A 24,623-nucleotide genomic window follows, 5' to 3' on the forward strand; every position below is an offset into this window, starting at 1 on the left:
AAAGGGGTGAACCCACCACACCAGGAATAGAAATACAGTGGAGATCTTTAGAGCATATTTTTAGAATGTGTATATTAAAAATAAGTCTAGTGACAGATCTGCAAAGGGGTAGAAAGTAAGGAGAGGGAAATTTACATGAACTCTCAGGACAGGTAAACAGTCAATGAATTAATGATGTTTTATCCTAATATTTTTTCCCACAAAAGTACATTGTGAAGAAGAAAGAATAGGAGTAGACAACAACAACAAAAAATCTATAGAGAGTTTCTTTTGTTTGAGGGAAAAGCCAAGATTATTTAAGTCCTGGGAGTCTAAAGATAAAAGAATCTCTGACTTTACCCAGATTCGGCGTCTGTGTTAATGTAAACTAGGTCAGGCATTTTCCCGGTTGAAGGCTCGCCACCTCCCAACAGCCCAACCACTGATTCCACTTCAGCCCCTTTGCAGAGATGCTCAGCAGTAGTGTGATTAGCAAATTTAAACCTTCCTCACAAATCACTTAGAGATTCTGCTGTGCGCATTACCATCTAATGTTAGAGAAGCCCAACTCCAAATTTAGAGTCCATTTTATTATTAGAATGTTATAAACTGTCCATGAAATGATGCACTGTCGAAATACAGACACCAAAGTTGTTTAGAATTGCATATGTTACTGCCACAATGAGGGCCAAGTACCCTGGGGGGAAATTTCTGCCGTCTCGATTTAAGAAATCTATTTGCTGTTTTTACTGTCTCAGCAGTATATGTAAATAAAGGGTTGTTATGGTGCCATAATTCCCGAATGATGGGCAGTAACTATACTTCAGTGGTTCTATGAACCAGCCCATTATGACAAGTCATGGCCAGTTTTTCACCAGGCAAAACAATTCTGCTAGTGTGAGCCATCTACAATATATAAAAGGAGCATATAATTAAATTGGGTTGAAATAGAACACCACTCCATGTCAAATGCTGGGTACATAGCCACAAATTGTAACATACTTTTAACGATGGCAGGACGTTGTTTTTGCTGGCAGTGCTATGGGCTTCCACAGTGGGTTATCTTTAAAATAATAATAATAATCACTGTATGAAGGAAAAGACTGTGGAATCTTGCTCTTTGGTGTGCGTTTTAAGTTGAAAAAAATGTCCATGAAATCCTTTAGCTAAGTATTCAGTGCAGGTATATTAATTAAATGACTACGGCTGACATGGGAAATAGCAATTTTCTCTCTTTTTAAATTTCTTTTGATTTAACCAAATTTCAACACTAAGGACCCACCCCTATACTTTTCACATGGCCTAAGGAACTTGCCTTGCCCTCCCTAGGGGCCGAACCTTGCATATAGAGCACACTCTCCTATCCGTGTACTTCTTTGTCTCCCTGCTCCCCACTCTCTTCTGTGATTGGGCTTTGGTTGGGGATTCCACAATAGGTACTCCTTCTTCCAAGGTGCATTAGTGCAAGTCCCTCCTTTGTACCTAGGTGCTCACAGTTTCCTAAAATGAAGATGGTATCTTTCCTCACCTCCGTCTACGCAACTCCCTTCTCCAAGCCTGCTATCTCTGTTCATTTGAGGGAGCCCAGCAGGAGCAGGGCCCTGCACAAGGCTACTCCCAAGCCCAGCCCAGTGGTTCTTATCTCAGTAGACCCTCAGACAAGGCCCCAAATGGCCTCATGCACAGCAGTCCTGAGCCCAGGACTATGAGACTCCTCGCCACTCACCAGGAAATCCAAGAAGATGGCTTCTGTTGTTTCCCTGGGGAACTGAGGCACAGGATCCCTCTTCCTGCATGTAAGGAGGTACCTACCTGCTTCCTGGCTGTGGGGATAAAGCCTTGGCCTCTATAAAAAGCAGAAAGAGAATCCATTTTCTTGCCCCCGTTATCTGTTTATATCAGGAATTTTTGCTAGATCCCTGTATCCTATCTGCAAATTCCCTAAATTGGTGCCAAATCAGGGAGAGAAAAAAAGCAAGAAAAGAAAGAACCAATAGTTCGTCCTTTACCTTATGAAACTATGTCACTAATTATAATGCTACTTAAAATAAAAGAAAAATCCTCTAAGCTGTGAGTGATAGTTTAAAAAGAACAATAAGACTGAGTCTTTAATGACAGAATATGCATGCCTTTAAGAATTCCCTATGGCTGCCAGAGAAGTCTAATCACAGGAAGAGACAGTCTTGGGCCCCCAAATCAAAGCCTAGGATGTAAGAAGTCAGTATTAAAGAGAATATTTAGGCTAGAGAAAGCAGAGTGAGGAGCTTGAGATGTGACTCCTTACACATGAGAGTGCTGATAACAAAAGTTAAATTGTTTGAACATCTTTGTCGTTTTGCTCCTGTGCTGTGTATTGCTCTGAAATTCCAGGACATGTATTGTAGTGAAATTGTCCTCTTGACCACTGAGGAATGCTGGAGTATTGGTCATTGGCTCTCCCAATGACAGACTACATTCTCAAACTATGGCTAGCCTAGCACATTATTCCAGAACATTCAGAATTGTTACAGGCAGGCAAACCACAGCAAGAAGCAATTTTTTTCAGGGATGCAGGATTCGGCTCTAACCACCCCCAAATCCAATCAAACCCCTGGCATGAAGGGCAGGGAAGCCGAGTCTGCTAGCTCGGAATGACATGGTCAGCGGGTTTGATCAGTGTTATAACTCTGGCTGTCCCAGGAGCAAGCCACAGGAACCCCAGGGGAGTCAAAGCCCAGAATGCTGACTTATAATAAGGGTATAAATATGACTCTATAAATCAACCACAGAGGGAAGGCTCTCTCTTGGTAAAGATTTAAAATTATATGTATTTCATAGACATGAACTGGAAATAGCAGCCACTGTGGAGAAGCCATGGCCAGGTCCCACTGTGACCCCTGCATTTCCAGACCCAATGGGGAGGGATCACCCAGGGAGCACCCATAGTCTGAATAAGGGGTGCTCAGTCCTCCACACCTTGTTGTGCTCAGCTCCAGCCCACTAACAGAAATCATATTTGAGGCTAAGTTATAATCTGGTGAGGCAATGCAGCAAGCCAGGCAGCCACCGTGCAAGAAATAGTCATGCAGACAGTTTTGCATGAGACCAGAAGCCTAACTCCTGGAATGGCAACTTGGGGAAATTTTTAATGGTAAGAGCTACTGTTTGTTAGACTCTTACTATGTGCTTGGTACTTTGGTAAGTGCTTACCTTGCAAGTGCTTATGCACTGGGACATTTAATTCTCACCACAATACCCTGGGATTAGTGCTATTCTTCCCTCCCACCTGGCCACCTCCATTTTGCAGATAAAGAAATGGGCGAGAGAGGCTAAGTAACTAGCCTAGTATCACACAGCTAGTAAAGTGGTGAAGCCAGGATTTGATCCAGGTCTTTGGGACTTTCCCCCAACTCAGCCTATGCTCTTAACCCTTGTTACTCAAAGTGTGTTCCATTGGCCAGCAGCATCAGCAACACTGGGTTAGAAAGGCAGCAACTCGGATCCTACCCCAAACCCACTAAATCAGAATCTGTATTTTAACAAGGTCCCTAGGTGATATGCTGATTCTTTCCATGTCTCTGAACTGCCCTGAAACCTGGGGAACTTCAAGTTCTTTTTTTCTCATATTGTATATAGCGGTTCTCAAACTTTGAGATACATCAGCATTGCCTGAGGACCTTGTTAAAACAAGACCTTGTTCTAGAAGTGTCTCTTGATTGTTAATGAAAAGGAATAATCTATTTACTTGCTTCCATCATTTACTATCCATATCAGAAGAACTTTCTGCTCAGTCACTGACTCATATATGCAAATTCTTGAACCTACTGCCAAGAAAATTTAACAGTGGAATGTCGGGGGGGGGGCAAACCCCTCAAACATACAGAATCAGAATCTACAAGGATAGTATTCAGGCATCTGTTTTTAACAAGGTGGATCTATGCACATCCGAGTTTGAGAACCACTGACATTTGGGAATTCCAATAATTCTGTATTTGCAGAAAGGCAAGTCATTGAATTCCAGGATAGGTGAAAAGATAGAGGACATTCAGAAATTGGAAGTCAGATACACAGCCTACATTTTTTTAAAATTTAGTATAAAGATGGAGCTTTGTTCCCTAGTTAGGAGGATTGGGTTACCCTGAGGTTCCCTTCAAAGATAAGAATAAATAACAGTGTCTACTCACCCCCTGTACATAATTGTGAGTTTTCTGCCTATCAAATTGCATGAAAAAACAAGTTTTTGGACGCTGCAAATAGTTGGGCATAGGAGTGTTTTCGGCAACAAATTTCCCAGAGCTGCTTTGGGTCATATTTTCCTGAGTATTTTAGGTACCTAACTAAAAAGGATCTAGATAAATTCAGTCCATCAGACTTTAGGTGCCTGCTTAGTGCTTAGCTCTGTGTTGAATTCTGGGTCACATTGCTGTCTCTGTGACCAGTGGATGCCACCTATGTGGTCTCCCTCCTCTCACAGCTGGTTTCAGGGAATTGAACAGGGTTCCCGTGTGTGCTCCACACCCCTCGGCCCGTCGAGCACAAGGGCATGGAGAAAAGAGAAGCTGGACTCACAATAAATATACTAAAGACATGATTTAGCTGAGCTTTGCAGCTTATGGAAATTTTTTTTTCTGGATGATTTTATTCTAAATACTGAGTTAATTTTTTTTTTTTTTGGTACTTTGGAAAAACCTCATGGTAACAGCATTAATAATTATAGGCACGGATAGGAAAACTCAAAACCATAAAGTGTAGGTTATGTGCAGACACAAAAGAACATACACACTAGAAGGTGAGAATTTACTGTGTGTCTAATGTTGTTAACACATTAAAGACTTCCAGATCCTCAAAGAAAATATTAGAGGCTTGGCCCAATATACAATATATGAAAGGTGAGCCAGCTTTCCTAGGGAAAAGGTCTCACCTTCAAAGGCTTGTGTTTTACAAGGCCTGAAGGCATAGAATGTAGCCCGCTTGGTGAAAGAAAAAAATGTCAGAGTGACTAAGAGTCGAAATGGCAAAGTAATGGCCGAGACCAGGATCTGCCGCTGAGCTCATCCTCGCATGCGATTAGCATCTCACCTGTTAATGCATCCGCCAGCTTTCTCACACTAATGAGATTCACATGGACGTCTCTTGCTCTTCAGCCTAACAGACTCCCATGGCTTTCACTTGTTTGGCTTATGAGCAATACAGAAATGAAGCTGATTTCAGAATCTATAGTAATTACAGTAATTACGACAGGAAAGCACCTAATGTTTGTGTGCTACATTGTGGTTTATGAATCTGGAAACTTCCTATTCCCTATGAAGTGGGTATTAGTGAGTCTCACTTATTAAATAAAAATGAGGTTTCTAGAGGTCAGGTCGTGATCACACCCAGCTGGTACTTAAACTTGTACCCAGGGCCTCCCCACCACCTCATAGCTGCCTTCCTAAATCGCCCAAGTTCTTGGGGTTTCTAAATGAAATCTGTAATTCAGTACGCATGGAGGCTGATGCTGACTTCAGATCCCAAGTGCTAGGTGCACATTTGTCATTATTTCCACCTTTGTGCAGCAGGCAGATGTTTCCTTATCAAAGGCAGCCAAGCCCTATCAGAATGATGTTCACCTATACTGGCGAGCAGGGCAGAGTTGAGGCCATTACCTGGATGAATCAGGTGAGAAAATGACTACTAAGCCAAAGGAATAAGACAGGAATTATCTTGATTATTTGCCTACACAGCCCGAATTCATGCTAAAATTGCCTATACCATTTCTATTTTTGCATTTAATAGGTTTTGCAATGTTCTTCTTCGAGCAGGGAAAGGAGGAGGCATTTTACGTTTGTCTGGGTACAGATTTCAATACCATGTGTATCTGCTATTACTAGAAGGGTTGTAAACAGGAACACAGCTTTGAGGCAAGGCTTAAAAGTACACTCCTCATTTTGCCAGGATTTGAGGGGAAAGAAACTTTTTTTGTACATGTATCTCAACACTACTAGGACCATTTCCTTTTTAAAATCTGAGAACTGGTATAAAATGCATCTGCAACTCATTGTCTGTGTAACATGGGATAGCCGTGTTATTTAAGCTTCAGTTTCCTCATTTGTAAAGTAAGTATAATAGCAGTACTTATGGCATAAGGTTGTTGTAAGAATTAAATGAGATATAATGTGTAGAAAGTTCTTAGACATTTTCTTACCAAATAATAAGCTATTGTTCTTGTTAATTGATTTCTTTATTTGACATTCTCTCCCCAACAAGGGAAGAAAATCTACTCTTTTTAATAACACTTTGCATTTATCCACTGAATTTTATCTTTCTTCTACAATTACAAAAGTGTTAAATATTATTTGTGATCAAATGACGCCTGGATATCTCTTGGAATTCCGTTCCCTTTATGTGTGTTTTATAGCAACATATGGTAACACTTGGGAAGAGTAGAGACTTTATTATGCTATTATCTTTATTATTCAATGATTATTTGGCTCCCAGAAGGGGTGTCTGATCCTGTCCATCTCACTGTATCTCATCTGCTTCCTGTAGTGCCATGGGAAGTATCTATAAGCTCCTCTTTTTTTTTTTTTTTTTTTTGAGTCTTTTTTCTTTTTTGAGTCTCACTCTGTTGCCAGGGTTAGAGTGCCATGGTGTCAGCCTTGCTCACAGCAACCTCAAACTCCTGGGCTCAAGAGATCCTTCTGCCTCAGCCTCCCAAGTAGCTGGGACTACAGCCATGTGCTACCATGCCCGGCTAATTTTTTCTATATATTTTTAGTTGGCCAATTAATTTCTTTCTGTTTTTAGTAGAGATGGGGTCTTACTCTTGCTCAGGCTGGTTTCGAACTTCTGACCTTGAGTGATCCACCCCTCCCAGAGTGCTAGGATTACTGGCGTGAGCCACCACGCCCGGCCAACCTCCTCTTTCTTATTCCTAGCAAGTAATGAACTCAGGCCCAGTGACAAGGGTGATAGGATCTTGCTCTGTTGCCCAGGTTATAGTGTAGTGGTGCAATCACAGCTGACTGTAACCTTGAACTCCTGGGCTATCCTGCCACCCCAGCCTCCTGAATACCTGGGACATTCCAACATGCCTGGCTAACTTTTTTATTTTTATTTTTTTGTAGAGACAGGGCCTCACCATGTTGCCCAGGATGGTCTCAAACTCCTGGACTCAGGCAGTCCTTCTGCCTCAGCCTCCCAAAGTGCTGGGCTTACAGGTGTGAGCCACCACAGTCAGCCTCAGTGACAAGTTCTAATGCCAATATAGTCTTATAGAAAGGTTTGAGAATGGGAAAGCCTGGGTTCAAGTTCAGACTCAATCACTTACCTAGTTATATATCCTTGAACAAGCTGCTTAATTTCTGTTCAACCTCTCCAGCACCCCATGGAGTTGGGATGTTCAGAGGGACCTCTTCTTGTTCTTTCATAGGATTATTGTGATTCTTCATAGAATGAAAATGATTTTTTAAAAAACTGAAGCATTAGATCACTTAGTATCATTATGGCAGACTTATTGATATTATAAAAATTATTAATAATAGTACTCATGACAGGATAATGAGATCATAAATAATACTTTGGGAAAACAGCTCAATTTTGATAAATAAGCCTTTCACAGAGGCTGAGCAATAGATATGACTCTTCTTTTATTTAAAAAAAAAACTAATCTGACCACTGTTGTTTAAATCCAATTGCTTTTCTCTCTCACTGTATTAATGTAGAAACTCCTTCAAATTTAAAATTCTAAAAGGAAGATTTCTTCCAAAAGGCCTCAGCCTTCTTTGCCCCATTGGTTTGAGATCATAAGAGCAGATTCTAGACAGTTCGCTTCTCTTTTTGATAAACAGAGAAAACCAGATCATGGAATGAAGTGTGGCTGTTAAAAATACAGCTCAGAGCCAGGAGTGGTAACTCACACCTGTAAGCCCAGCAATGTGGGAAGCCGAAGCAGGAGGATGGCTTGTGGCCAGGAGTTTGAGACCAGCTTGGGCAACATGGTGAAACCTTATCTCTATAAAAAAAATTTTTTTTAATTAGCCAGGCATGGCAGCACTCACCTGTATTCTCAGCTATGCAGGAGGCTGAGATGGGAGGGTTGCTTGAGCCCAGGAGTTAGAGTCTGCAGTAAGCTATGATGAGCCCATTGCACTCCAGACTGGATGACAGAGAGAGACCCTGTCTCTAAGAAAATAAAAAGGAAGAAAGAAAAGAAACACAGTTCAGAACAATACTGAACAGTTCAGGACTCAGGAGCAAGCCAGACTGCCTGGATTCAAATCCATACCAGCTTTGTGACCATAAAAAGGTAATCAACATCTCTGTACCTCAGTTTCCTCATCCACAAAAAAGCTTGTAAATAGCCTTTTTCTCTCTTTGTATCCCCCGTGCCTGCCATAGTCCCTCTCCAGGGGTGTGCCGGTAAGCCAGCTCTCTAAAAATCAAAGAGATTTGTAGTGCTTGCTGATTTCTATGGTATAAAGACTCCCACCAGCATGCTGGTGCTGATGTCAGACTACCAGCCATTTCATAACCGGCCTGCCAAATTTCTGAATATTGACCGTCATCTCGCGCCCCTGGCTGAGCTGGCTCCAGCACACCCCTGCCTGTGACTTAGGCACTCAGTCAGTGTGGATAGCTTACTACTCAGTCATGCTGGCTGCTTCATCAAGTAATATTAGGTACTCCACAAAAGAAAATGAAAATGATTCAACCTGAGAAAGCTAAAAAAAGAAAAGAAAACGATAATGACAAAATTCAGAAGGAAATGTATATAAGAGAGTGCACTAGAGGTAGTGTCTCATTTTAAATTCTGATTTTCCAGACACGGGAACATCCAATTGCTTCCCGGCTATTAGATCAAAGTCAGTCCTGTGACCCAAGTTAGAATCCAGTTATCGATGATCATGATTGAAACGTCCCTGACTTCCGGACAGCCCCTTCCTGCTCCTCCTTCCCCCAGCCACTTCTGATGCAGTTTTATTGAAGGCATTGCCAGAGCCTTGCCAAATAGGAGCTGCAGAGGGAGGAGTTTTACCTGAATTTACCCACCGTGCCTCAAATTCCGGCCCACTTCCTGCCATCCCTCCTCATCACTGATGTGGTTTTAGAGTCCCATACTGTGATTGTGCCACGCCTCCATTTAGGCTAAAAAAGAATTTAGTTCATCCTCACGGGTTGCTCCTTCTCTAAATGATACACCATCCTGCCAGGTGACACAAGGAAGGACTAGCCCGGTGACACAAGGAAGCATTTTTCCCAATCCTAGCTGCTTTCAGCAATTTCATTACAGTGAGCAACTTCCCAAATTGGAAAAAATAACCCTAAATTGGAAAAAATTAAAAGTCAGCAAGATCTGAAGCAAGCATACCTCAGACTACTAGGCCTCTCGCCCACAGACCTTAGGCTGGTCTTCTCTGGGCACAGTTGGCATCAGCAATGGCCTTTCCTTAGAAGTTCCCTGGCCTTTCACTGTCACTGCATTCAAGAGCAATTTTTCCCCTATATGTGTGTGTGTGTGTATGTCTCTCTCTCAGCCTTAGCCTCTGACCCTCTGTGTTTCTTGGTCCCTAGAAGGCTGGGGCCACACAGTTCCCTCTTCTTGGAAATGTACAGATATGCCTCTTGCCTCCTGTACCTGCCTCTTAAAGATGAGACTTTCTATGTCTGAACCTACAAACACACACACAATCATAATGTCTTCCCCTACATGGGAGTTCTCTATAATGTGGATTCAGTAAAATATCCATGAAAAACACTATTTCAATCTACACATTTTAAACTACTCTTCTATCTACAAAGATCAAGCTATAAAATTCCAATATCACTCACTGACCACTTGGGAAGCGGAGATTAGCCCAAGAGCCCTTCAAGTAAGAGTGAGGCTGGTTCTTTGCAGTATTTATTAATACAAAAGATCTTATCAATGAGGAAGGCATCGCTGGCCACTTCAACGTAACAGTGGCCACTTACTATCACAACCCCACTGCCACAGAAATAAAGATATTTTTATTAAGCCATATGCCCATAGAAGTGAGGAGAATGGGAGGGGAGGCAACATCAGCACAGTTTGGAGGTGGAAGGCAGAGGGTCAAGTGGTAAGGAAGAGAGAAGTTCTGAGAGACCTGAATTCTGTCTAACTGGTAGAAGGGACATCTCTGGACTAAATCTCAAGACTCAGGAATTGGAGGCGTCAGTCACTTCTGAAGGGGAGGTGAGTGGGGAAAAGGGTTTAAAATAAGAATCATTAAAATAAAAGTCTGTTTAAGAGGCAATCAGAAGCCAACCTGAATTCCCATCTTCCCTCTGCACAGCCAGGTAACCGCTCACCCTGGTCTGAGGACAAAATTGTGCCTGGCGCTCCGCTGCTCCAGCGATCAGAATATAAGATTTGATGTGCTCATTGGATGCTGAGACCCACAACCACCCCTCCTCCACCACCACCCAGCCCCCCAGCATTAGAACCAGGCCTCCAGCCCCCCTCTGATCAGGTGATAAGGAGAGTCACTACTAGCAGATTCGACCATCCCAGAGGATGAGGACCATTCGTGCTCAGAGCTTTCCATCAGATCTCTAGTTTTCCAGTGGCCCACTCCCAATGTGAGCTAATAAGCAAAGATTCCTGACAAGAAAATCCTCTAACTTGGAAGATAATGTATTGGGGTTCTCCAGAGAAAGAGAACCAATAGGAGATATATTTAGATGCCCCTCCACTTATTATGAGGTTCCATCCCAATAAACCCATTGTAAGCTGAAAATACCCTAAGTCAAAAATACATTTAATACACTTAATAACCTACTGAACATCATAGCTTAACCTAGCCTACCTTAAATGTGCTCACAACACTTACATTAGCCTACTTTTGGGCAAAATCAACTAATACAAGCCTATTTTATAATACAGGTTGAGGACTCCTTATCTAGAAACACTTAGGACCAGAAGTATTTTGGATTTAAATTTTTTTTTGAGATATTGGAATATACTTACTGGTCCAGCACCTCAAATCCAAAAATCTAAAATCTGGAATGCTGCAATGAGCATTTCCTTTGAGTGTCATAACAGCACCCCAAAAGTCTTAGATTTTGGAGCATTTCGGATTTTGGATTTTCAGATTTGGGATGCTCAACCTGTAAAGTGTTGAGTATTTCATGTAATTTATTGACTATTGTACTGAAAGTGAAAAACAGAATGATTGTGTGAGTACTTACAGTTTCTACTAAATGCATATTGCTTTTGTCAAAAAACCAAGGTCAACCCATCATAAGTTTGGGACAGTGTGTGTGTGTGTGTACACTCATGCCTGCATGTATATATATGGAGATGAAGAGAGACTGATTGTAAAGAATTGGCTCAAGTGATAATGGGGACTGGCAAGTGTGAAATTTATATGGCAAGCTGGCAAGTTGAAAATTCATGTAAGAGTTGATTTTGTAGTCCTGAATTCAAAATCTGCAGAGAAAGCCAGCAGCTGAAAACTCAGGCAAGATTTCTTCCATGTTGCAGTTTTGAGGCAGAATTCCTCCTTCTTAAGGCCTTGAACTGAATAGATAAGGCCCACCCACATTATGGAGAATAATATGCTTTATTTGAAGTTGACTGCTTAGAAATTTTAATTACATCCATGAACACCTTCACAGAAACATCTTTGGCCAAATAACTGGGCACCAATAGCCTAGTCTTATTGACACATAAAATTAAATATCACAGAGACCAAAACAAAGAAACAAAAAAGCAAATTGGAAGAAACTATGCAGGGAGAAAACTTCATGAAATATTGTTAATATCCTCAGAGAGATAAGATATTGTAACCATAACACAGGAGCAGGATACTGTGTTTAAAAAAAAAACAGTAAACAAAAAAGCCCTTGGAAGATGAAAATATAAATGAAAATCTCAATAAAAATTTCAGAAGATGAGACATTCTTTCGGAAAGTAAAGCAAACCTCTACAGAGGTGTAATATAAGAGAGAAAAATAAAACCAGAGGAAGGTTCAGGACATCTGAGACTCAAACAATAAAATTTCCATAAAAACAGAACAGAGAAAACAAAGGAAGAAAATAACCAATGAAATAATAAATTTTCCCAAAGTTAAAGAACAAGAATTTCCAGATTGCAAGGGCCCATTGAGTACCCAGTATCGGTTGAAAATAAACCCACACTAAAGTACATCCTTGAAAAATTTCAGAAAGTTGGGGGCAAAAACAAGATCCTCCAACATGTTAGGGGGAAAAAAAAAACAGGTCATGTACAAACTTCAGAAGCCCAAATGACTTTGGATTTCTCCAAGAAACATGGAAGGGATTGTTTAGGATTCTTTTTACACAACCTAACTGTCAGAGAGATGTCAGGGTGGAGTAAAGACATGTTCAATTATGCAGGGTCTCAAAAAATCATCTCCTTTAAACAAATCCTTTTTCGGGAAGCTACTGTAGAAGGTGTTCTAATGAAAAGAGAGGGTAAACCAAGAGAAAGGAAGATAAATGATACAGGAAACATGAGCTCTAACACAGGAGAGCAAGAAAACAGGGTGGGAGGACAGCTATTCAGGAGGAGCTAGTCAGAAAGGCCACAAGAGAGACTTCTTCAGGGGCTGAAAATACAGGACACCAGTTGCAACTAAACGCCAAGAGACCTAGTTGATGAAGAGTTTGGAGCTGAATTAACATATATTCAGAAATAAGCAAGCCAAAACACAGGGCATTTTTTCAGTCCAGGGAAAACAAGAAGTTGTACATGAAAATAGAAATATAATCATAGTTTACTACATGACTTGGCTACAAATAGCATTTTATAGTCCTAATAATGCAAACACTGATGATTGATCTAACTAAAATTACCATATTACATAGTGGGAGGTAGGGGCATCAGAAGACTGTTCCCATGTTCATATGGGGCTGAAGCCTTGAAATAAAGGACATCGTGGAAAGGCAGAAGAAAATGCCTAAAACTAAAATAATCAGCAAAATACCCTGGAAGGAAATACTGAAATACTAAAAGGGGTCTCCAGGTTACTTCTGAGCAAGTGTAAATGGGAGGGGGGCTGCTATTGTACAAAATAAAACTTGCACCACTTTCTGCCTCTTTACTATGAACACATATAGCTTTAGCTAAAAATAAAATCTTAGGGATTTTTTTAAAGTAGGGCATAAAGAATACTCTAATTTATTCATCTTTTCCATCTCTGAGAGGTAGACAATGCTGTTTCCTCTTAGAATATTACCTCATTTTGTATTTAATATTCTCTGGAGTGGGGTTCTCACTAATCATTTCTATATGATGGATTCATGAGTAGAGAAAGTAAAAAAGATGCAAAAATCAGGATCCAAATAGAAGAGCTGGGTGAAGGCTGTGATTTTTTCATTACCCTGTGTACGTACCAATCTGAGTTTCCTTTGATTGACAAATATCCTCATATTACCTGTTCTCCCGTGACTTCCTCCTCAGGTGGGGATTTCAGTTCCTGGCTAAGGAGAAAGGGCATGGGAGGTATAAGAGGGGCTCCAGAAAGGAGGTAGCTTGGTACCAATGGTAAACTACTCCTATCTGGAAACATCGTCTTTTTATAGCAGTACCCTTGTGGAGAAAGCATCTTCCTTCCCATCTCCGTCCTTGTTCTTGGAATCTGTCCCCTGGGTATCTCCTGCAGTTCTCACTAGCATTCGTGTATGTGGTTAATTAGGTGAATTTTTGTGGTCTAGCAGAGAATCCAAACTGTAACTTGGCATTTTTGTGTCAAGATGTGTTCCAGATATCCGATTTGCTTTTCATCTTTGGAATTTGGGCCCTGCCTAAAATATGGTTCAACAAGGAATTAGGAGGACGTGTTAGGGCTGAGTCCAAGCACTCTGAGCTTTACCAGGGGCATCTGTGGCTCATGAGGTCCTCTGTTTCCCCAGGCTATCAGTGTACCTGTCTCTCACAGTTCACGGGGAGAAACTGTGAATCGGAGATCACAGCCTGCTTCCCAAACCCCTGCAGGAATGGAGGATCCTGCGACCCAATAGGAAACACTTTCATCTGCAATTGCAAAGCTGGGCTCACAGGAGTCACGTAAGTGAGATTGCGCAATAGTCTTTCTGTACACTGCTACCTGTTGCTAAGAAAACAAACCAGTAAACAGCTAGCTGGGATAAAATGTTTACCACTAAAAGGACAAGCAAAGGATTAATACCTCTACTATACATAAAAAAAAAAGTGCTTACAAGTGACTAAAATGTTAATAGGGATTATCTCTGGGTAGTAGGATTATGAGTAATTTATATTTTTTACTTTATGCTTATTTATATCTTCAAAACTTTATATAATAACTGTGTATTCTATAACTACAAAAACAAGTCTTTTCAAGGTAGTCGTCTATGCCACCAGTATAATTCTCAGGCAGACACTACCTATTTCCCCAGAATCCATTAACTGGACTCCACTGCCTAGCATTTTATGATCATTCTGAGAAACTAAAACTTACCATTCCTTTGCAAACCTTCCCCCCCCCCAAGAAATGATCAAAATTAAAAAGTGTTTGCTGAATGGAAAGAGAATGTTTTAAATTCTTAGTAAAATGCCACTTTCAACCATCCTTGATCGTTTTAGAAGTGTATATATAATCTCAAGCAAGTGATATTCTAATTACAGATCAGTCTTATGTATTCATTAGAGAAAATCTCCCGAGGACTTTACCAGGAAATACTTAGCTGACTTTGAATCGCTGGATGTAATTTAAAGTAATAAAGCAGCATTTATTTTTAAATACTCTGTGATTCTGACTAATTTCCGGCTGACCTGGCCCCAATCTGTTCAAATTAGGGATGTTCGACTACATTTTATAAGGTGGATTACCAAAAATATAGGTGACTGGACCTTTTAAATGAACATATCAGAACAATTGCTGAAATAGAGAAAAGTGAAGAAGAAAAGGTCTATGTTCTCAAGGAAAGAATAAGACTTAAATGCTCACCTTATAATTATACTCAGAGTGAGCCATGGATTGCTTTAAAGGGAATAAAAATGATTCAATTATTTTTCATTAGAATGCTTTAGTTATTCTTTTCCTGATAATCTACATTATTACTAGCCTTTAACATAAGCAGAGAATCTAGAAGATATGTAACCCTCTAGTCACCCACCTACCTGCCACAGCCCCCAGCTTCCCAGAGGGATGAAAAATTACTGTAACCATTAGAGGAAACTGTCAGAACCAAAGACTTTTTTTTTCCCTCTGGGGAAACCCTATAATGGGTATATAGGTTCACGGCTCTTTGTCTGCAATTCTACAATCCCAAAAGCTCTGAGAACCAAAAGGGTTTGGAGTATGTTCGTGGCAAACTGATTTGGTGGCAAAACCTGTTCCAAACTGCTCTGAGGCTCTTTCTAGTCTTTATTTCTCTCATTTATTGTGAATATCCATATGTTTCACTGCAGAAACACTAGTAGTAGATTTGATTATGGGATCTTAGGACCAGCACCAGTTCCTTTGTGGGGGAGGGGAGAGTGTTTTATTTAATGTGAGAGATGTGTATCGCATCTCCTTTCTAAAACTGCACAATTTTAAATTCTGAAGTGCATCTGGCAGGGAGGATTTGGAGACCAGCACCCACCTCTTCAGTAGCATTTGCCGTTCCGTCCTGTCTACTCGTCTTCTCTCCCCTTGCGCTCTCTTCCCTCCCCCAACCCGGGTAGGGGATAGAGGACCTGGGAGACAATGGGCCAGGGGACCCATTGGGACACCTTAACAATGACAATGGGACACCTTAACACAAGATGATGGCTGGGGCCACCGTGGGCACAGCCATGCCTAAGTTAAGCCTCCCTCAAGCCCCGCCATCCCCACACACACTTCTGTTCATCTGTACCATTTAAATGCTTCTTTCTTTCTTTCTTTCTTTCTTTCTTTCTTTCTTTCTTTCTTTCTTTCTTTCTTTCTTTCTTTCTTTCTTTCTTTCTTTCTTTCTTTTCTTTTCTTTTAAAGAAAGAAAATAAAGCACTGTGTTTTTTTGTTTGTTTGTTTTTGAGACAGAGTCTCACTTTGTTGCCCAGGCTAGAGTGAGTGCCCTGGCGTCAGCCTAGCTCACAGCAACCTCAAACTCCTGGGCTCAAGCAATCCTCCTGCCTCAGCCTCCCAAGTAGCTGGGACCACAGGCATGTGCCACCATGCCCGGCTAGTTTTTTCTATATATATTAGTTGGCCAATTAATTTCTTTCTATTTATAGTACAGACGGGGGTCTCGCTCTTGCTCAGGCTGGTTTCGAACTCCTGACCTCGAGCAATCCGCCCGCCTCGGCCTCCCAGAGCGCTAGGATTACAGGCGTGAGCCACCGCGCCCGGCCAAAGCACTGTTTTTCGCTCGAGCTCCGGGACACCAGCCTGTGTCCGCGGGTCCTGATGTTGGGGAGGGGCTTCTGTGTGCTTTGTCGCTGAAGGTGCGAGGAGGACATCAACGAGTGCGAGCGGGAGGAGTGCGAGAACGGCGGCTCCTGCGTCAACGTGTTCGGCTCCTTCCTGTGCAACTGCACGCCGGGCTTCGTGGGCCAGTACTGCGGGCTGCGCCCCGTGGTGGTGCCCAACATCCAGGCCGGCCACGCCTACGTGGGCAAGGAGGAGCTCATCGGCATCGCCGTGGTGCTCTTCGTCATCTTCATCCTGGTGGTCCTCTTCATCGTCTTCCGCAAGAAGGTCTTCCGCAAGAACTACTCGCGCAACAACATCACGCTGGTGCAGGACCCCGCCACGGCCGCGCTGCTGCACAAGAGCAACGGCATCCCGTTCCGCAGCCTGCGCGGCGGCGGGGACGGCCGCAACGTGTACCAGGAGGTGGGCCCGCCGCAGGTGCCCGTGCGCCCCATGGCCTACACGCCCTGCTTCCAGAGCGACTCCAGGAGCAACCTGGACAAGATCGTGGACGGGCTGGGGGGCGAGCACCAGGAGATGACCACGTTTCACCCCGAGTCGCCGCGCATCCTCACCGCCAGGCGGGGCGTGGTCGTGTGCAGCGTGGCCCCCAACCTGCCCGCCGTGTCGCCCTGCCGCTCCGACTGCGACTCCATCCGGAAGAATGGCTGGGACGCGGGCACTGAGAGTGAGTAGGCAGTAGCAAGGCGACACGAGTTCTTCCGCGCATGCGGGCTGGGGACCTGCGGCGCCGGGACTAAGGCGAGGGGGAGCGAACGCGCAGCGCCTGTGCAGAGCGGTCGCTGTGGCGCGTGCTGGCGTTGAATGTTCACACTTGCGCTAAAAATTGCCCTGGTTCCTATCCTCCTTGACAGATGGGAAAATGAGGCTCAGACAGGGCAACATCACGTGCCCGAAGTCATGCAGCTTTGTGAGAGGCAGGCGGTACCCAAAATTCGTGTCTTCCAGACTCACAAACCGGCCTTCTCACAATAGCGGGCCATTGGCGGGAATGCAGGAGACTAGCCGCGAAAGTGACGTATGGGAGTGTGTTCTGGAAGGCCGGTAGGAAAAGGAGAGTATTTCAAGACAGAGTGAAGGAAGCAGAAGGGCATTTGAGTTGGACCACGATGGGTTAACTAGGGTCTGGGGAAAGGAAGGCCCTGGCAGAGGGCCCCATATGATCAGAAGAAGAGCAAGTTGTTCTGTTTAGCTGGAATTGCAGGGTCCACGAATCAAGAGGGGGGAATCATAAGGCAGGAAACGTGGTCCCAGCCAAGTGGTGGTGTTTCCCTCTCCTTTTGGCCCCATGCAGCAGCATTCTAGGCACAGGGAACAGCCGCAGGTGCAAAGGTCCTGGGGTAGGAAAGAGCTTGGTGTGTTGAAGAATTTCACAGAGGAGGTCAATGTAGTTGGAGCTTGGTGAGCGCCAGAGGAGAGCAGGTGCATTTTAACAGCAGTGCTGGTGCAGGTTTTAAAGCACGTGAGTGACATGATTTAATTTACATTTTTTAAAGCTGGCTCTGGCTGATCCTTGGAAAGAGATTGAATGGGACCGAAAAGGGAAGAAAGCAGAGAGCCAGTTAGGTAGCCTCTATAAACATCTAGGTGAGAGACAGTGGTTGTTTGCACCTAGCTCCAAGCAGGGTGAGACTAAGGCAGGCTCCGTTGTACCCTATGACTTCATCAGGCCAAATCGCTTTATATTCTAGCAGCAGCAGTGTCCTTGATAGCCTAGAGACTGTGATTACAGTTCCATAGTGCTGTGTTTCCCCCAAAATAAGACCCATCCATAAAATAAGCCCTAGTAGGATTTCTAAGCATTTGTACAATATAAGCCCTACCCTGAAAATAAGACCTAGTGATGGGCGTGGCTATGCAGCGGATCTGCACAGCCCATGCATTTCCTTGCGGAGCAGTAAAGAAGATGAGCAGCCCTTCTCATCTGCCCCATGGTGACAGCTACTATCCCAGAAGTGACCGGAAAGGTGCGGGCAGCCCCACCAACAAGGTCGGCTCCCCCTGTCAGGTCCTGGCCATCCTGTGCGTGCTGCAAGCTGAGGCTTTGAGGGGAAAATAACACATCCCCTGAAAATAAGCCCTCGGGTGTCTTCTTGAGGAAAAATAAATATAAGACCCTGTCCTATTTTCGGGAAAACACAGTATATGTTGCGGGGCTGGAGGATGCACGGTTTTAAATGGAGCTAGAGAGGATGAGCAGCCAAGGAGATAAACCTTGTCTGCATGGAGGAAGAGGCATTCCTACAGGTATCTTCAAGCATGGATAAGATTTCGGTAGGATACTGTTGGCGAGGAGGCAGCTCAGTTGGTGAAGAGGATTCACCTGAGGGGTGTCTGGCTCTGTTTTCAGGGGAGAGGTCAAGGGTAGAGGTGAAAGTTTGGACATCACCTGCATGCAGGCTGCTTGACTTTGTAGGACAGTGGGCTCACCCAGGGAGCAAGAGCAAAGGGAAGACAGTCCCACCAGGCCTCCAAAGGAACCCTGGAGATGTCTACATGTGGGCAGTGGGCAGAGGGAAGGAACCCGGCAGGGAGACAAACACTTGCCAGCAGAGAGAGAAGAGGGAAAGTGGAGAGGGCAGCTGTGCAGAAGCCGGGAGAGTGTGTCAGTAAGGTCAGCAGTGTTGAGTACTATAAAACCGTCTAGGAAGACACAAGCTAAAACAAACAAACAAACAAAAACACCGAGCCTAACACCCAGAAGATTCTTAGGATCTCAAGAGTTTCTCAGTAGAACCATCAAGGCAGAAACCGGACTGCAGGGGTTAAGGACAAAGAGATTTGGTGAGAAAACAAAGGCAGCAGATAAACGTAAAGCCACTACTGCTGTGTGTTGCAACATCTCCTTAAGTCCTCACAGCTGTGGGCTCTGTTACCAACCCTTCGTTTTATGGAGGAAAAAACTGTCTTGGATGGGTGAAATGACTCACCTAAGGGCACGTAACTAGTAAAGGGAGGAGTCGGGATTAGAACCTGGTGCATCAGGCTCCAAACCTGTGCTCTTCCCAGCACTGCCCTCGGGCGCTTTGGCAGGAAGGAGAGCAGGGCGGCAAGGGTATCTGAGGGAGAGGATTTCTTGATGCTGGGAGAGGGCTGAGTCCTTTCTATTCTAGTGCCACCGCCACAGGCTATTGGCTGATTCTGTCTTTCTGTAGACACACAGTTTAAGTAGATGCCCTTGGGTTGTAACCATAAATATATTCCCTTCCAAATTATCTGTTAGAATTAGACTTTAGTATAGTCTTGCCAGTCTAGTAGCTCATAGGCTCTTTTTTATTTAGCAATGAGAAAAGGGGGTTCCAAATAAATGGAAGAGTGGAGAAAGGAGTTCTATGCACAGCACTGCATTCACCGGGGTGGATCATTTGTCATTTCCTTCCCTTGTTCAGGGCTAAGCTTGTGTGTACCTTGGGCTTTTTGAGGCACATCTTCATGTTTTCTGCTATGTGGCCGTTCGTTGGGAGGTGAATTTCTCCCTGGCGTCTCCCCCCAACTTATATCAGTTGTTTATGCAATTCACTGTGTTGCTGTGGCTTCAGCACCTGACAGCAGACACGGAGCCACCATACCTGTTCCCGACATCGCCCTTTGTGGAAGAAACTGACTTCTGTGGCCACAAAGAGGAACAAATGTTCCCTTAATCACAAGGCTGCGTCTCTTTGTACCACCAAGGTACAGGATCATTTGCAGCTTTTCCTGAAGATCATTTCCCCCACCCCGTTCTCGATATGACAGCTTTATTTCCAGAATCTACCCCAGGCCAAAATTCACATTTCCCCCCAAAGTATTGTTGGGTTTTATTGAATACATTTCCTTCTTTGTTAAGCAAGGCAGGGTTAGCTGGAGAGACAATCTCTGGGCAAGTAATTCATTTTGCACTTGACAACCTCAAGATATGGGCTGTTTTTATTGCTTCCTTTAGTCCATCAAGTAAGAAAGTAGCCCCAGAGAGTTGGGGGGGAGAGGGAGAGAAAGTGTGTGTTCATGCATGCATGTGCGTGTGTGTGTGTGCGCGTGCGTGCGTGTGTGTGTGTGTCTGTGTGTGTATGTGTGTGTGTGTGGTGTTCTGGTTGTCTTTATACAGCAAAGAAGGAGGATGCATGTAGACACGGGCACATCCACACCATCGGCTGCCCTCCTACCCGACACAGGGCGAGGAATGTTGTCATTTCCAAAAATGATACAACGCTGCCCTCTAGAAGACAAAGCTGAAAATGCCACTCGCTCCCCAGAGATGGAAGTTAGGATAAATGTAATGGCATTCTTGCCTATAAAATATTTATGCCACTATTTTAAAAGTAATCTCATTTAACCTGGTGTCGACACCTCATCAGTTCATGTAAATGATGTAAATGAACTTTGAATGGCAAAGAGCAATGCAGCCACTTCATCCTTGGTTCTCTCTCCACGTAGTTGCTTCATTTTGAGGAGAGAGCAGCTCCTTTTGGCTGTCAGCTGTGCAGAAGCTCATTTGCTACAGGGTTAAAGGTTTCGAATCCATAATGTAAATCACTTGATTGACAGACCTTTGCCCCCCAGTGACACAGTCAATTTTCTATCGTGGAGCTAAATTATTTTCTCTAAGCAAATGAAAGAGCCCTAAGAAGTGAACTAGGTGGGAGGGGGTGGGCAGGACATGAAATAGGCACAAGGTAACCGGTGTCATTTCTGCTTTCTCTCTGGCTGTCCACGAAGATAAAGGGGTTGATGACCCGGGAGAAGTGACCTGCTTTGCCGGCAGTAATAAAGGCAGCAACTCTGAAGTCCAGTCCCTCAGCTCCTTCCAGTCAGATTCTGGCGACGACAATGGTAAGAAGTCATCATATTTGTTCCAAGCGGGTGGGTTCTGCCTTCTGTGCCGGAAGACAGTGGTTGAGGGGAAGGTGATGAGCTGGGACCAGCTTTGTTCTTGACCTGTTCATGGGCTTGTGAGTGTATTCACTAGCTTTGGGGTTGACCCATCATTGGGTCACTGCCAAAGGAGTCCCCACTGAGCTGTGAGCAGGCCCAGGGATCTGCGTTAGGGGTTAAGGAAGGAACGTGGACCTCCAGGAGTGAGCTCTCTTTGAATTGGTTCACAGTGCAACTACCTCATCCCAGCTGATGCTCTTCAAGCAAACAGAGTGATTTCTTTCTTTTTTTTTATTTTACCAATGATCACTTCCCTCATCACTGGATCTCCACCCTCCCCTTCATTAGAAATTAGTTCAGAAAGATGAGAGCCTTCCTGCAAAACCAGTGACATGTCTTCATTCAGTTGAATCCCCCTTATAATCATTTCAGGTCATGGGCTTTTGGAGAATTTATTAAAAACTAGGAAGCAGCTACTTAGAAAAATGCACATACACCCAAAACATTGCATGCAGTTCCTCGTGGATCTGAGACTGTGTTGACACTCCGAAGCCGTTACCTCTGCCTCTCGTGAACCACGCATATGGAGGGGGTGCTCATGCCAGACTGGGTTTTCTGAGCCAAGGAACCAGCTTTGGAGGCTGGGTTGTTCTCCCCGGGGGCAGGGCAGGGAAGCAAACCAGTGAGTGTTTACCACATTGGTGATAAACCAAGAACAAGTTCAAATAGTCATCCGCAGAGACAGGCAGCCCCACCTTAGTCTGTAGCTTACACCACTTTCCTATTTATCAGCAACCAGCAAAACTTGGATACTTACTAATTTATGTAATCATTCATCCCATAAACATTTGCTGACCTTCTCATGTGTACTGAGTCCTGTGCTCGGTATTTTGTTTGTACGCAGAAGTATAAAATGAAGATGGCATAGTCCTTACCTCCAAGGTGAATAGAGGAGCAGGTGAAGCCCAAGACCACAGAACAATCATGGAAATAAAATACTCTTAGCACCCCCACCCCCAAACCCTGGCCCTCCTGAGAATTGCAGAAGCTTCATTGTATCTGTCTGCTGGGATAACAAACCCTACAACAGTGGATTTTTTCTGACCATTCTTAGAAGGCCAGGACTGTACCCCCACATCTGTTTCCCAGGTGTGTCCCTCCTCTCCTTATCCGCAGCCAGAAGAAAATCTGTGGCTAGTTGCATTCGAAGTAGAAGCACCAAAGGACATACAGTGTCCAGACTCCAGGCAGCAACTCCAGCAACGGTGCTTGGTTGACTGTTCTCGCAGGCTCTGCTGCGTGTGCCCTGTAAGGTCACACACTTGCCCTCTCATGCTTGACAGTCTGTGTTTGGTCCCAACTAAGGCAGGTGGTAGTGTTAGGAACTTTCATGAAATTTGGTTTAAGCCTGATCACCTCTCCAAAAGCTGCTGGTGTTGGGTGCGAAGGCAACCCACAGAGACTGCAGAGATGTCCTGCCCTATTCTAACTGTTTGAAAGGCCAAATGCTGACTTCTGTCTGCACCTCACCAGCGGGAGCCGCACCTTGGACTGTCCTGGGCTATCGGTGGCATCATGTGACTATGAAGCCATCAGTCCTGCAAAGGTTATCCTCTATGACTGGCATTTGGTTCTGAGCAGCATGACTGACCAACAAATAATTATCCCCAGGCATAGTGAGGTCTTCCTCTGAGAGCCTTTGGGGGTTGCTAATGAGAAATTAGCATGAGCTTGATAAGCCACTTGTCTTCCTAGATTGATGTAACTGGGCCATGAGGTGTGAATTTATGACCCAACAGTCCTGGAAGGGCCGGGCCTGGATTTGCTGCCATTTCTCTTCTGTTCCAAGACTCCCGGGACTCTCTAGATAAAAGTGTCCACCGACACACTCCCTAAGGGACAGATTGCGGGGAGGCTTCAGGTTTGCATGCTGCGCCTTCACTGTTGTTGCCATTGTTAAAAGAAGTTAATGTGTGTTCCAAATACACAACTAACCTGAAGCTGTCCTTCCCCTCCCTTCTGTCTTCTTTTCCTGACCACTAGCATCCATAGTGACTGTCATTCAGCTTGTCAACAATGTAGTTGACACTATAGAGAATGAAGGTATTTACTTTTTTTCTTCCATAGCATTTCTTTGTGTAAAGAGTTATCCTATTGGAAATTTTGTTTCTTTGTTATTTTGGACTCGGGAAGATTTGAATCAATTGGCCACTGAGGGGCAGTAAACAGGTGGTTTCAAATGAAACGTAGAGTGTTTTCTCTAGGGATTTGTTTTACAATTTTGGAAAAAAAAATCTAGCTCATAATTTTTTAAATGTATGGGGTACTCTTTTTATAAAATTCCAAGAGAAGACTACTCAATTAGTTGGAATCTAGACTAATACTAAATTCATTCTTACATATGACATGTATTTATTGAGCACCTACTATGAGCTAAGAGTACTTAAGAAGTCATTCAGGCCAGGAGCAGTGGCTCATGCCTGTAATCCTAGCACTCTGGGAGGCCGAGGTGGGAGGATCACTCAAGGTCAGGGGTTCGAGATCAGCCTGAGCAAGAGTGAGACCCAGTGTCTACAAAAAATAGAAAGAAATTAATTGGCCAACTAGAAATAAACAGAAAAAATTAGTCAGGCATGGTGGCACATGGCTGTAGTCCCAGCTACTTGGGAGGCTGAGGCAAGAGGATTGCTTGAGCCCAGAAGTTTGAGGTTGCTGTGAGCTAGGCTGATGCCACGGCACTCTAGTCCGGGCGACAGAGTGAGACTCTGTCTCAAGGAAAAAAAAAAGTCACAAAGCTGTAACACTATGGATATTTATTTCAATTGGGTAACTTTTATTAGGGCCTTAATAAAATTAGGGCCCAGCATAAATGGGATTTATCTTTTTATTTCCTTAATAACAATAGGGAGAAATGAAAAAAGCTAAACTTAGTCATAGTCCAAAGGCCTTTAGGAACATTTTTTTTAAAGTTGCCTGAAATGTTCTTTTATCCTTCTTCACATGGCTTGGATTGTCAGTTTCACTTTTCACTTTGTATTTAAACAGTGTCTGTCATGGACCAAGGACAGAACTACAACCGAGGTGACTGTGCCACAACCATAGCATAACTTTTTATTTGTGCATCTTGAACTGCTGAGTTCATTCTTACCCCATCCCTGTCCCTCCATCCTGATCTGAATTTTGCATGTTCCAGGTGTCTTGTGTGCTCAGTATTGGATGTGAAGGCTGCACCAGCATTCCCCTCCTAGCCTCATCCCCTGTGCTTGTAATTCACCCATTTTCCTGCACACCTCCCTGCCCCTGTGGGCCACAGTATAGCTGCCGTACCTCTCTGCAAGCATGCTGCCAGCCCAGCTCCACACATGGCACGTGGAAAGGAAGACAGCATGGGGGCGGGCTTAGGGGGCCTAGAACTATCCCTTAGCGAGCTC

General features: G+C 43.9%; 1 protein-coding gene across 5 annotated transcripts in view; it reads left to right on the plus strand.

Moving 5' to 3' along the window:
- Window positions 1–24,623, plus strand: part of FAT3 (FAT atypical cadherin 3) — a 635,879-nt gene that overhangs the window by 605,417 nt on the left and 5,839 nt on the right. For 3 of the 5 annotated variants that reach the window (XM_076002418.1, XM_076002420.1, XM_076002419.1), the window contains 5 exons: window positions 13,835–13,988; window positions 16,353–17,008; window positions 21,037–21,150; window positions 23,236–23,295; window positions 24,238–24,273. In XM_076002418.1, coding sequence (XP_075858533.1) covers window positions 13,835–13,988; window positions 16,353–17,008; window positions 21,037–21,150; window positions 23,236–23,295; window positions 24,238–24,273 — 1,020 coding nt within the window. The remainder of the gene's footprint in view (window positions 1–13,834; window positions 13,989–16,352; window positions 17,009–21,036; window positions 21,151–23,235; window positions 23,296–24,237; window positions 24,274–24,623) is intronic. The other 2 variants (XM_076002421.1, XM_020286650.2) reach the window with 1 other exon arrangement.

This window comes from Microcebus murinus, chromosome 4 (assembly GCF_040939455.1).
Source record: "Microcebus murinus isolate Inina chromosome 4, M.murinus_Inina_mat1.0, whole genome shotgun sequence".
Lineage (NCBI taxonomy): Eukaryota > Metazoa > Chordata > Mammalia > Primates > Cheirogaleidae > Microcebus > Microcebus murinus.